Source organism: Dreissena polymorpha, chromosome 4, assembly GCF_020536995.1.
Source record: "Dreissena polymorpha isolate Duluth1 chromosome 4, UMN_Dpol_1.0, whole genome shotgun sequence".
NCBI lineage: Eukaryota > Metazoa > Mollusca > Bivalvia > Myida > Dreissenidae > Dreissena > Dreissena polymorpha.
This window is the reverse complement of record NC_068358.1, coordinates 86,600,464-86,615,607: the sequence shown is the minus strand read 5'-3', so window position 1 is coordinate 86,615,607 and position 15,144 is coordinate 86,600,464. Positions and strand designations below refer to the sequence as shown.

At 34.4% G+C, this 15,144-nt stretch overlaps 1 protein-coding gene across 2 annotated transcripts in view; it reads left to right on the top strand.

Annotated features, from left to right (window-relative positions):
• Positions 1-15,144, top strand: part of LOC127879451 (furin-like protease kpc-1) — a 96,095-nt gene that overhangs the window by 30,605 nt on the left and 50,346 nt on the right. For both annotated transcript variants that reach the window (XM_052426289.1, XM_052426288.1), the window contains exons 3-6: positions 1,126-1,317; positions 5,539-5,673; positions 7,830-7,906; positions 11,941-12,029. In XM_052426289.1, coding sequence (XP_052282249.1) covers positions 1,126-1,317; positions 5,539-5,673; positions 7,830-7,906; positions 11,941-12,029 — 493 coding nt within the window. The remainder of the gene's footprint in view (positions 1-1,125; positions 1,318-5,538; positions 5,674-7,829; positions 7,907-11,940; positions 12,030-15,144) is intronic.

Genomic DNA, 15,144 nt, shown 5'->3' with positions numbered 1-15,144 from the left:
ACTTGCTTCAGTTTAACACCTGATCAAAAGTACCATGGCTCTGCAAATTTATTTAATTAAGTTGTTTTATGGGTCTTTAGTTTGGACAGCTTTAGTCATGTAGCTTTAGTTAGGACGACCTTTAAACTTTTTAAAGGTCCACGTTAATAGTATGTTAACAGAGAAATTACTTTGGAAAATACTGAGCTTAACCCTTTGCATGCTGGGAAATTTGTCGTCTGCTGAAATGTCGTCTGCTGAATTTCTAAAATTAGCATTTTCTTCGATTTTTTTCAAAGAATATTATCAGAATAGCAAACAGTTTAGATCCTGATGAGACGCCACGTTCTGTGGCCTCTCATCTGGATCCAAACTGTTTGCAAAGGCCTTCAAAATTCGGTTCCCGCACTGAAAGAGTTAATGCATGTGCACAACTTGTTATCGCAGTATAGCCTGGTTGCTTATCAGGGTGGACACTTTCCACTCTTTAGTGATTTATCATTAAGAGAAAGTAACATTTTAAAGAAAATATAGTCTAGGCAGAAAGTGTCACGCTAGATTAGCCTGTGCACACTGCAGAGGCTAATCTGAGATTATACTTTACTACGCACACGCATTTACCCTGGTTTTAACACAGGTTGCCTTGTGTTATCCTACGAAATGTTATGGCCATATTATAAAGTTTGTTGTTTATATATCTTTTTCAAAAGCTGACAAAAAGCTTGACAAAATAAATCTCTAAATAAGTTTTTAACCACAGCTAGTATGTCTGATATCATTGTTATGGTGTTTCAACTTTGTTTTGTTTTGTAAATAAAATCACCTAATTCAATCATCTATTAAAACTTCTTTATCGTTAATGTAAAGATGAATATAACCCTGTTTTTGTTATTATTTCTATAAAATATACCTTCATTTAAAAAAAATTAAACAGTGTTGGGACGATTTAAGACCATAGATTATGATGACAATTCGGAGGTGTATATTACATGTATAAGCCTAACACACATACAAATTGCGTTCACCAACAGCAAAACAGTTTCATTATTTGGAGACGGTATTGTACAAAAAGGATGCACACGAATTTGTTTATTTTAATCTTTTTAAAATTTCTGATTAACAAAGTAGATGTATTTATCATTTCAGGTCCAGTGGTTTGAACAACAAACCCATCTGTCTCGGAAAAAGCGTGACTATCTAGAGAAACCAGACCATGCACAGAGAAGCAGCGAACACAGATTACGATCCAAACGCTCGTCATATTCGTATCCAAGACGTGATGTCAGCCAAGATGACCTCAAGTTCAATGATGAATTGTACCAAAACATGTGGTATTTTGTACGTATTTCTGTTATAAGTTGTTATATATCTTAAATCATTTTTTATGCCCCCCTTCGAAGAAGAGGGGGTATAATGTTTTGCACATGTCGGTCGGTCTGTCGGTCCGTCGGTCCGTCCACCAGATGGTTTCTGGATGATAACTCAAGAACGCTTAGGCCTAGGATCATGACACATCATAGGTACATTGATAATGACTGGCAGATGACCCCTATTGATTTCCAGGTCATTAAGTCAAAGGTCAAGGTCACTGACTCAAAATAGAAAAATGGTTTCCGGATGATAACTCAAGAATGCTTACTCCCAGGATCATGAAACTTCATAGGAACATTAATCATGACTGGCAGATGACCCCTATTGATTTTCAGGTCAATAGGTCAAAGGTCAAGGTCACAGTGACTCAAAACAGTAAAATGGTTTCCGGATGATGACTCAATAATACTTACGCCTAGGATTATGAAACTTCATAGGTACATTGATCATGACTGGCAGATGACCCCTATTGATTTTCAGGTCACTAGGTCAAAGGTCAAGGTCACAGTGACTCGAAATAGTAAAATGGTATCCGGATGATAACTCATGAATGCTTACGCCTAGGATCATGAAACTTCATAGGTACATTGATCATGACTGGCAGATGACCCCTATTAATTTTCAGGTCACTAGGTCAAGGTCACAGTGACTCCAAACAGTTAAATGGTTTCCTGATGATAACTTAAGAATAATTAGGCCTAGGATCATGAAACTTCATAGGTACATTGATCATGACTGGCAGATGACCCCTATTGATTTTCAGGTCACTAGGTCAAATTTCAAGGTCACAGTGACAAAAACGTATTCACACAATGGCTGCCAGTACAACTGACAGTCCATATGGGGGGGGGGGGGGTATGCATGTTTTACAAATAGCCCTTGTTATTTTTCATATTTGGGCAAATGATGGATATGATTGAATATAGCTTATTATTTATTGGCCTTGGTACTTCATACACAGTTATCATTGTCATGTTTGCCCAATTAAAGACACAGTCCATAAACAATAACTTAATGTATTTAAAATGACATACACATGAAACATTCTTATGAAATTAAATGATCATTATTGCTAAAATAATTATTTAGTTTGCAAGGAATGCATTAAATTACATATACATTTCTTCTTTTTATTGGTTGGCAAGATATTTGAAGGAACAATGTTCAATACATACAAGAAAAATAAAAGTTCTATCTTTTGAAAATAATAAAGGACTGTGACCTTAAATATATATTTTTTTTAAGCCTATTAATAAAATAGTATGAAACACATGGAAAGCCCTGATTCAAACTTGTGTTTGATTATCTAGATTACAAATAATTTGTACCGACTGATACAGGTACTTGGCACAATGGTTTGGTTTGTAAAATCATTTGAAAACCAATTAAGACTTATTTTTAGCTCGACTATTATAAATGAAATATATATAGTGGAGCTATCCTACTCACCCCGGCGTCTGCGTGAGCGTCTGCGTTAGTGTTAGCGTCTGCGTTAGCGTGCAAATGTTAAAGTTTTTGTACTACCCCAAATATTTTCTTTGTCCCTTGACATATTGCTTTCATATTTTGCATACTTGTTTACCAACATGACCCCAACCTATAAACAAGAGCAGACAACTCTATCAAGCATTTTGTCATAATTATGGCCCCTTTTCCACTTAGAATATGCAGCAAATGTTAAAGTTTGCATACTGCCCCAAATATTTTCAATGTCCCTTTACATATTGCTTTCATATTTTGCATACTTGTTAACCATCATGACCCCAACCTATAAACAAGAGCAGACAACTCTATCAAGCATTTTGTCATAATTATGGCCCCTTTTACACTTAGAATATGCATATTATTGATAAATCTATGTTAAAATTTGCGTACTACCCCAAATATTTCCTATATCCTTTGACATTTTGCTTTTATATGTTGCATACTTGTTTACCAACATGCCCCCAACATATAAACAAGTGCAGACCACTGTATCAAGCATTTTGACATAATTATGACCCCTTTTACAATTAGATAATTGAACATTTTGCTTTAATTGCCATAACTTCTTTATTTATGATCACATTTTATTATTTCTTTGACAAGACAACACTTACCTGAGAGATGGATTCCACCCAAACAATACCCCAGAATCCCTCCCCCCCCCAACCTCCTCCCCCCCCCCTTTTTTTTTTAAACATCATCTAATACATTACCCCCCCCCCCCCACATTATACCCCCCTCTCACCCCCCCCCCCCTAACCCCCCCTCCAAAAAAAATATTATTTTGTTCCTTTTTTGTGTGAAAGATTGTCTAATAAATTATTGAATACGAACAATTTCCCCATGATGGCTTACGTTATACTGTCAAGCACTCGAATAGTTGAGCGCGCTGTCCTCTGACAGCTCTTGTTAAATTTTAAGATTATCTGATTATCCATTTTACAAATATAAAAAAAATCATGCTACAATCATGCAATATTGGACTCAATCAAACTGGAAAGAAAATTTGTTCACACATGATGATTTAATTTTTAGTAAGTTTAAGTCAGATTTGTTGTGGATGTTTTTTTGTGTTTTTATTTTTTATTTTATCGCATTCAATAAAAAACAGTGTTAAAAGGATGTTGTTGATATTTTTGGCATTATACTTGCCTGTTTAAGATTGTTTGATAGTTTACCAATTCTTGATCAGAACAATAAAGAAAGCTGCCCTCTAAAACAAAACTGGTTTAATGCATGTGCCTTAAGTGTCTTCTTAGATTAGCTTCATATCAGTGCTCCAGCTAGGCCTACATTGAAGGGCGCCCCGCCCTGCCCTCCCGAACCTCCGCCCTGCCCTTCCTAGGGCCCTCCTTGGCCTTAAAAAAAATGAAAAATTACATATTATGATTATTAATAAATCTTTTATTTCATGGTATTTCATTTATTCCTCAGACATTATATTTTAATGGTTAATTAATAATGGGAATAATATATTCTAACAATTATTAATAACATATAAATTAACATGCAACAGGAAGCATTCCAGAAACGCCCACGCGCTAGAAAGTGCCCTTTTGACAAAATACTGCGCGTCGAAAGTGCCCTTTTGACAAAAAAGCCCCCCCCCCCCCCCTGCCCTTTTCAAATCCTAGCTGGAGCACTGTTCATATGCAGTCGCCACATTCTACTAAGGGACAACACTATGTGCCGCGTCTAAATTTTTGTTTAGAAGATTATTCCTTTAAATATCATAAAAGTGTTGTCCTTGATTTGCCTATGCATACTCATGTGCTGACTTCTCTGGGAGGACATACACGCATCAGTTATCCCAGAATGCAGTTCAAATACGGGATTTGTTCTCTTTTGACATTTTATATTTTAACCACAAGACCACCTTTTACTTTTTGGTCATTTTAATGTTTGTAACCAATAAAACTTGTATAAAAAGGTCGTACATCATCTGTATGAGTTTATATCTAATTTAATGCCCCTTTTGTAATAAATCCACTCAAATAATCATTTTAAGTTTGAATATTAATATCCTCACCTGGTTCAAAATAATTAAAGTCTGAAAGAGTGACTGAAATTTATTACGCTCATTAATTTTATTTTCTACTAAATGAGATGTGGACAGGTTTATTGCAACACATCATTAAAACAAAACTTATTTTATATAAATAAAAAGGTATATTTTCATGAATAAATAAGACCCCAGCAAAGCAACACATTGTCAAAGAAATTTATATGAAATGCTGAACAGGAGGCTTTTGTAGTATCTATAAAAACGATGTCATTTTATGGGGCATTTCAGTCTTAGATGGGTTTGACCTACATTTCTTTAGATTATTTCAGCAGCAGGAATTGCTGATAGAATTGTGCAACTATTAATGTTTTCGAGAATGCAACTTTACAAAAATGGTATATGAGTATTATGCTGTCTCTGTATCTCAAAAGGTCAAGGTAACACTTTGAGGTTAAAAGTAAAAATGTTCAAACTTGTTTTGACATAAGTGGAGTTTTTAGACAGGAGTTGGGTTGAGTTTTGCGACAAAAGTGGGAAGTTGTGTCTTGTTTTAAAAAACTTAAATAATAAAAAATAAAATATTATGTTATTCAATTATTATTTTTCATAGCTAGTGGTTCTTTGAGATGCTTGTATAGTAACTCTAAGAAAGATGGTGACAAAACATGTAAGAGCATATTATTCTGTTCTATTTATAGAATGGGGGTGGTAGGGACCACACTGACATGAATGTCAAGGGTGCATGGCGTAAAGGTGTCACAGGGAAGAACGTCGTCATCACAATTCTGGACGACGGAATAGAGAGGAACCATGAAGACCTGGTAGACAACTATGTAAGTGAAGACACTTTCATGTACACCATATGGGGCCTGGTAGACAACTATGTAAGTGAAGACACTTTCATGTATACCATATGGGGCCTGGTAGACAACTATGTAAGTGAAGCCACTTTTATGTACACCATATGGGGCTTACTTTGGCTTGACCTCCTGTTACAATCATGAGAGTAGCTATAATGTTTTGCAAGCACTTTGAATAGTCCACATTTGATAGGGCTGAACATTGGACTTTTTTCTGTCATATACTATTTGAAAAGGACTGCTACACACTCTGCGAATTCACGCAGGTCTTGTTAGACTCTTTGCCTTTTTTATTTTTTTGAACTGGTCAGATGTTCATCAATTTGCCGGACACAAAACCTTGTTATCTGAAAAATGTCAACTTGTCTGACACTTTGTCTGACAGAGCCAAATCAAAGACTTTTTTGACTGACAGGTTTTTGAAGTGATTGTTTTCCTTAAAACTCTAAATTGCTTATTCAAGGATACCAGCAATGGTGCCCAAATACCTGTTGCACATATGGATCATATAAAAAATGACATTTGTGATTTTAATCATCTTTGTTCTTTACATCTTACTTTCGTCACAAATTTGGACGAAAACATATTAGTTCTTCAGTCATTATATCTGGAAATTGTGAGCAATGAGTTATCAGGTGAAGTTTTGAGAGTTTAATGTTTAATAGTCTTTAAGACAGAGAGATTTATTGCTTTCTACTCGATATTACTGTGACGCATGAAACAGCGTGATATTATGAATTAAATGGTGTCATTTTACAATGCTTTTATTGCAACTGAATGATCATCATAAAACTTTAATGATAGTAAATTAATTATGTAACTTTTATGTAATTCATTAAAAGGGTCTATAAACCTACATTTCACTTGGGCGTATGACATCTAGCATTGAAGACCTAGGTGCTTGAAAATGGCAGATGCATAGCTCTTTTTATGTCATGACAGGTGTTAGATGCATGTTTTGTAATGACATACATGCACATTTCATAATGTCTTTGATTCCAGGTAATAAGTCTTGTGGCATTTGTGATTTACTGCCGTGATATAGTTATACCCCCTGATGCGTTTAAGTTAAAGGGGTGGGGGCTATACTGGAATCGCCATGGATATTCATCTGTCTGTCATTACATCTGTCTGTCTGTGCATCTGTGGAAAGACAACACCAGTAAATAGAAGTTCTTCAATTCAAAATGTACACAATGCAAACTTTCAGGCATTTTTTTAATGATATTAAGTTTTGTTTTTGCGCTTGTTTCATCCTGTATCAAAAATTACTAAAGTTATTCCCTTAATTCAACTGAGATGTTCTCTTGCAAACTTCCCTAATTTAGTTAAATTTTAATATCTTTAATGCTTGAAGAGGTATCAACTCTAATAGATTGGTAACTCACAATTGCAGAAAGTGAAGTGCACAAGAGCTATTACTCTTGCTGTGTTATGTTTAGAGTTATTGCATTTGATCACTTTTGTAGTTAAATGTTATCTTGAGCTTAAAAACTCTAAGGGATCAACTTGAAACTTAAGTAAGTATGTATATCTCTTGAGGGTATGTTAAATTCAAAAGAGCAATAACTCTTGCTCCCATATTTAAGGAGTTATTGCTCTTTTTAAGTTGTTAAACTTATTTTTTTTTTTCAGAACATATCTTGAAAATTGAAAGAGTTTTCAATTTGGCACTTAACATGTATCTAGGTCTCAATTAGAAGAAGGGCAATGCAAGGAACCATATGAAGTCCTTCTTTGATGATATCACATTTGTTGCCCAAGTGGCATGTTGATGTTGAAATTTTGTCTACGGCATAATTAACTTGACTTTAATATGAGGTATTAAGATGATACTTCGTAGGCAGATTATATCACTGATACTCCTTGCAAGGTAATCCATCAAGTATTTCATAAAATGTGTAGTCATAATGGTAATGATCCCATTTCCCATGTTACATTCCAGAATCCCTATGCCATCTGTGGTGATTATTTCTTGATCTTATTTCACTTAACAATAAAGTATCCTTAGGTCAGCTGTGGTGATTTCTATTTCTATATCTTTTTATTTTACTTAACAACTATGGATCCCTATGCCAGCTATAATGGTTATTCACATCAAGACCCTATTTTCACGTATTGCTTTTCAGGATCCGTATGCTAGTTATGATGTCAATGGACATGATCCAGATCCAATGCCTAGATATGACTACTCCAACGAAAACAGGTACAGTACTTATGGTGATGACTCTGTCTGTTGTTACAAGGTGCCTAGCCCTTTCCTACTCGGAAGCAAAGTAAACATGTCTTATGTGCAAAAAGTATAAAATCAGAACAGCCAGTGAGTAACTCGCAGTCTGTTCAGGTTTTATGCTGTTTGCTTCTGATCAATATCTTAGGGTTGATAATGAAGCCTTTAAACTTGAATTTAGTAAGAAAGGTCTTTAATTAGATTTAACTTTCTAAGGGACTACAAAATGCATCAAAATACGTTTCTTAGTAGTAAAGGGCTAGTGCATGTACTGCTATGTACTGATTGCTACATCTCCACCATACTTGCACACTTGTGGATTATTACTTTCTTCCCTCATAATCCAGCCATATCACCAAACCCCTTTTTACCTTGACCTATTTTGACTTGAAATGGGGGTATTTCATGCTTCACTGGATTAAACCATTTCATCAAACAACAGCTGAGCTTGATACAAGTTTTGGATGCTGATGTAGTTGTTGCTTATGACAGGAATTTTAATTGAAGCAGAATCCTTCATTTTGAAATGTTCACGCTTTTTACTCTAGCAAGTTATTTGCCATGAGTTATTTGATGCAAATGTTAACAAGAAGCTTAGAAATTCAAGCACATATTTTACATCATACAGATGTTTTTTTCACGGTATTTAACTTAAAAGTATACTAAAAATTATTTGCAGATCATTTTTAGATATGCAAAAAAAAAACTCTTAAAAAAATGCTTTCAAACACAAATGATTTAAAGCAAAGGGCCTTCTAACTACTGCTTTTGTAAATCTAGTAACATCCCTACCTTTTAACTATTGCTTTTGTAAATCTAGTAAAATCCCTGCCATGACCATACCCAATCCATCCATATCATCCATTAAGATTGCCTTTTCCTTTACCTCATCTTTTTGAATAATTCAAACTTTTTTTCTGACAGGTTTAGTAGAATTTAAAAGTTACACGCCACTGGACTATGGTTTTACCTTGAATATACACGCCACTGGACTATGGTTTTACCTTGAATATACACGCCACTGGACTATGGTTTTACCTTGAATATACACGCCACTGGACTATGGTTTTACCTTGAATATACACGCCACTGGACTATGGTTTTACCTTGAATATACACGCCACTGGACTATGGTTTTACCTTGAATATACACGCCACTGGACTATGGTTTTCGATAAATTGTCTTTAATTCTCAGCCATACAGTAGAGCAGTGCAAGTGCCATTGGTCTAGTGGTCTTACATAATTGTTACTTGCCCTTTGTACTTAGTGTAATTAAGTCAACGCCTTGCCAACACTTACAAAGTCAAGGGCCACATTTACACAGTTGATGACATGAAAATATATGTCTCTCTGTCACGACTATCATGACATGTGAAACCTGTAGTACATTCATGAATAAGGCTTGGAAATTAGGTTTATGTTGGAGTAATATGATAATACAGAAAATCTGTTAGTCTAACCATTAGTCTAGTCATTAAGCTAAAAGAAGGATGCAAAATTAATGCTTTATATCATATTTATTTTGTAGCATATTGAAATAAAGTTTTAATTTATAGAAAACTCTATGAAAAAAGATTTAATTTAAGTTACATTGAAATACATGCATTCATTTGGTATTTCTGTTTACAATATGATAGTTAATTGTTAGAATTTTAATATCTTGACAGTTTTTGCTGCTGTGCTTCAATCGGGGTCAAGTGGGGTAAAAAAGACCGTCATGTTAACCTTAGACAGTTTGCCTACCTTGAACTCAAGTGAGGGCTTTGGGGCCATTATGGCCCTTTTGTGTCATTTTTTTAAAAACAAACTATTTAAGATTTATTTGTTAGTCAGTATCAGAAAGGGAAATTGCAAGGAATTTGTAAGATCCGATAATATTTTGATCATTGGAGACATGGCAATGCTGGCTTGTAATTTTGTCCTGATATTAGCTAATATTTGCAGTACTAATGACAAACGTTACATACTTATAAATTGCTTTTGAAACTGGAAATTAATATTGCATTTTGAATCAAGTAATAATGTTCTTTAAGTTGTTTTAAGAAAAAGGCAAAATTCGTGGAGGGTAATATTTGCTTTAATCATAAATATGCACGAGGTAACTTAAATACCAGAGGTTTACACAGTTTGCACTGTTTTCAGTTTGTATTATAAGCATGCCCAAGAGCTTGTCGTAGTAGTTAGAAATTCTTATTTTAGTGTACTTGATTTTTTAGTAATACCTAATTGGGAACTTGATGAGACTGTTAAAATAACCCATTTTATTTGTTGCATGTGTTGCCATGATTAACATTTTGGGTAATCATCACTTATAAAGGCACTGTGTAAGAATCTAATATGGCTAAACAAGGCTTCAAGAAGACACTGATAATTACATTAAGCCTGAAGTATTAGAATATTATAGATAAGATAATATATATGCTTTAAAGCATGTTATTAATTATAGAAAACAGTAATATGTCAAAGAAAAATGAATGTTTGGAGAAGGCCTCTTCAATGTAATGCTTATCTATTGAAAATATATAAGCTCTTTACACCTGTTTTGTGTAGACATGGTATAAAAGATACAAGTAGATTTATTATAAAAGTTCAAAATAACTACATCAGCTTTTTATCCCTTACATAAGTTTCTAACTTGACAGCAATTATGGTATTATCATAAAAACAGAAGTTGAAGAATGAATTAAGCAATCCCTCAAAATAGATCTTGAAATACGTGTTCTGTCATTTTGTCAACTACATTTACTTGAAACACAATCAGAACAGGCTTCCTATCTTGTAAACTGTCAGTTACACAAGCACAATGATAACTGTTACATCCTGTTTTTGTCACAAAAAAGATGTTACTTTTTGTGTTCATGATAATCTACAAAATGTTTTTAGGTAAGGAATGATTGTCTTGAGCATTTCAAGGTGAAATGGACATTTCATTCTATCACATAACTGAAGCAAAAAATCGCAAATCTAGGTGTGTGCCTATGTGTTTGTATGACACAGAAACTGCTGTATCTCCTTGACATTCCTCTGGCAGTGTTAATGATTTTGGACTTTACACATGTAATTTATTCACAAGTAATTTCAAGCATTGCTAATTTCACTTTTTTTGCATAAAGGCCTGCAGGAACCAATATTAAATCAAAGCGCTAAAGACCCTGAAGTTGTTCGCTGTTGAATAATCTTTGACACAACTCAGTTTTCAAAATTATGTTATAGCTTTTTATATCGCAAGTTTGAAATGAACACACCCCATTCAAATTCATAAAGAGTGTGTCTTAAAGTACAGGTTGAGATGTGTTGTTTTTTTTCAAATCATTAATAAAAAGATAATTTAATCTTCATTGTGGGAAAACAGGGCTTAATGCATATGCGTTAATTGTCATCCCAGTACCAGTGACTGTCTTTAAACGAAAAACACCATAACATCAGAAAGTGTCGTCCTTGATTAGCTTGTGCGCATTGCACTGGCTAATCAGTGTGCACAGGCTAATCTTATTTGACAGGCAATAAGCCCCGTCTTTCCCTGAAAGCAGCCAATATGTACAGATCTCAATGATATACACTAGACTGGCCAATGTCGTCTTACAAGCTGTTAAACACTATTGATTAAATACACACACTGCAGTAGTAGAGCAGACGCTCCTAGCATTCGTCATCTGCATAATTTTACTGTAGATAATGCAGACAGGCAGTGGTTATCGTTCCTAGCGTACCTTACAGCCGACTGACTTGCAGTTATCGTTCCTAGTGTAGCTAAAGCAGACTGACTTGCAAAACTGCCTCAGTCTCTAAATTAGTTGTGAGCTAATGCTCACAACTTAAAATTATAAAAAGTACATACTTGTAATGCAGTGCAAGTCCAGACTGGAAACAAGCCATACATCGAAAATTGAGTACAATATTATTGCCATATTTTTAAAGCTCTTTACTATTCTCAAAATTGCTTGTTTTAGTATGACATTTATTGTTCAATCTGCATACACACACCTGTATGTTCATTACGGATTTCAGACATGGCACGCGCTGTGCAGGGGAGGTGTCTGCGAAGGCCAACAACACCAAGTGCATTGTGGGAGTGGCCTATGATTCTAAGATTGGAGGTAAGTAGCTTTCATCGCTAACAATAACATGCACACTTGTAATTATGACCTTGCAAACTAAAGTTTTTTGGGGAAGACTGGTATCACCCATTCGGTAGGCTGGTCTGTCATCCTGCACATGTTGGTCTGCCGTGCAGCATAGTTTATAATGAGGACTTATTTGCTCATTGTCTTTCAGCATGGAAATTAATATGAGCCACATTCTGTGAAAAGGGAGTTTAATGCATGTGCGTAAATATTGGTCCTGAATAAGCCTGTGCAGTTTGCACAGGCTAATCAGGGACAACACTTTCCGCCTAAACTGGATTTTTGCTAAGAAGAGACTTCCTTTAAACGAAAAATATCATTAAAGCGGAAAGTGTCGTCCCTGATTAGCCTGTGCAAACTACACAGGCTAATCAGGGACAACACTTTACGCACATGTATTAAACCTCCTTTTTTACAGAGCATGGCACATAAGTATGTATTTATTTTTGTCATCATTGATATCTTGTTGTATCAGAAGTGCTTTAATACTGCTCTAAGGCAGTATCTGTTGAGTGTTTTTTTTAATAAATATTATCAATAAATGGTGTCTGAAATATCAGGATGTTATTCAGCAGTATTAATACTCCATTGATGTAAACGTTCTGATAAATGTTCAAGTATGATGAACATTAATGGCATTGTTATAAACACTCAGTATTATTGTATAATTATATTTAAGATCTTTTCACATGAGGAATATTTTCAAAGTAAATGTGCAGTGCTTACTAGTACATGCCCATTTTACTTTGAGAAATATGGATCAGAATTTCTAATGCTTAAAAATGGTGCTCTAATACATTATTTTTTAAACTTACATGCACATTTGTGGATATGTGCAACAATTTATCATTATTAAACGCAATATGCACTCACTTTAAGTTTCTTTATATTCAAAGTAATTTGAGATATTCTTTTGAATTGGCATAATTGTCTGTCGACAAAATTAGTTGTCTCTAAAAATAATGAAACACTATTTTTCAGACAATGTACTTCCTGGTGCCAGTTTCGGGTGTTTAGAATTCAGTATTTTGCCAATACGGACAATTTTAATCCTTGCTTGTTAGAAGTAACAAAATACAAAATTTATTGAGAAGGCCAAAATGATTTATTTTCCCACACTGCTTTATGTAAAACTGGTGTAGTGCAAAACCCAATCAAAGTAAAGAATCATACAAACATACTTTCCCAATCTCATGAAAACATAACAGGTTGAAGCTTAAAAGGGTTATTTTAGTGATTGTGACTAAAAAATGTAAAATTTTTGAGAAACAAAATAGTTTGAAAAACATTTGAACATGCAGATCATTTGAAGCTTTCAAAAACAGTTGTAATAAGTCTTTCACCATAATAATTTTTTAATTGTTTTAATTAATACTGATATGGACTTATTTAAAGATATTAGACTGATCAAACTGATCATCTGTAAAACAAAAATCTTGTGAATTATTCATTATAATATCAATTAGTTAAATCCTTTTATTGTTTCCTTATTTTATACATGTGTTTGTGTATAAAAATGGACTCATATATGGGCAACCTTTTTTCTCTGGGGACAAGTAGATGTTGAAAGCGAGAGGAAATCCAAATCTTGAATAAACCCATTTAGTTTTGATACTAAAATGACACATAATATTTTCAGAAATTGTACTTCCTCATGCCAGTTTCTTTTGTATAGAAATCAATATTTTGCCAATTAATACAGTCAATTTAGTTCCTGGTTTTTAGAAATATCAAAGATCTTCAATATCAACATTTTGAACACTATCAACGCGCCCACATCATCTACATGTAACCTCATTTTATAGTTAAGTTACAATGTTAATACCTTTTATGACATGCTTTTTCTCTGATATAAAAATATAATCCTATTAAAGTAACTTTCAACGACTTTGTTTAAATTTCTTTTGCATCTCATTGTGCTTTGCCTTGGGGAGTTACCGGTAGAATGATTTATTTTTACAATTCTAATAAAACGCTTGAAGGTAAAGTAAAACAATATACCAATTCTGACATATTTTTATATTGCGAATGAATAAAGTCCATACAAGTTTAAAAAAAGATACACTAAGCATTAGAATTGAAAGCAGCTTTAGTTCTTACAATTGACTGGCTATATTTATCCAAACTTGAATATGAAACATTATAGATCATTTGACAGTATTTGCATTGTTCACACTGTATTACAATGAACCTGGTGCTTAATACCATTAAGTGGTTAGCTGTTTCTTACAGAGAGTGAACACACATTATATCTCATGCGTATTGTGTTGATGAACTGTGTGAGTGAAAGACTGTCCTTTTTCACATGCCCTGTTTTTTCAATTATGTTCATAATACATTATTAATCTTTGAAAGAAAGGTGAATATACAATAATATTGTATAAGAAACACCCATTTATTGACTGCGTTTCCTTTTGATGTCGAGTGGCCATGTTTGCCAGTTTTCACAGGGTGCAGAAATTCCTGCCAGTAAATAATTCCATGAGCTGTTAATTTTATCATCGAGCAGCCCTCTGGGAAAACCAGGCTTAATGCAGGACCGTAAAGGGTTGTTTCTAATTAGCCTGTGAAGTCCACTTATAGTGAACACTGTCTGCTTATAAGGAATTTTTTCGTTGACTCATACAGTACAGCCAATGTGGAACAAACATATTTCGCGATCCGTGGCGGCAAGGCGCAACAAGTCGATGCCGAGTAGGGCGTTATAGCCGCGTCAGTATGTGGCGGCAAGTCGCATTTCGCCGCGAAGCTTAGCATCTGTCCACTGAGACATGCTGAGACATGCCGAGTCAAGCCGGATCCACGACATGACGCCGAGTTGATGCGCATCTTCAAATCAAAATCTTTGAAAAATGATTAGTTAGTAAAAAAAAGTTGAAAGAACAATTATAATAATATTAAAATCACTAATAATTTAATGTGCGCGGATTCAAAATAGATAAAATAGTTAATAAAAAAGCATGCTGTTGTTTTGTGATCGCCTTTTGTCCTTCCTGCGTTGTCCGTTGTCCGTCGTGCATTGTCCGCTGTGCAACGTCAAGATTTGCCTTGTTCACTCTCTAGAGGCCACATTTATTGTCCAATCTTC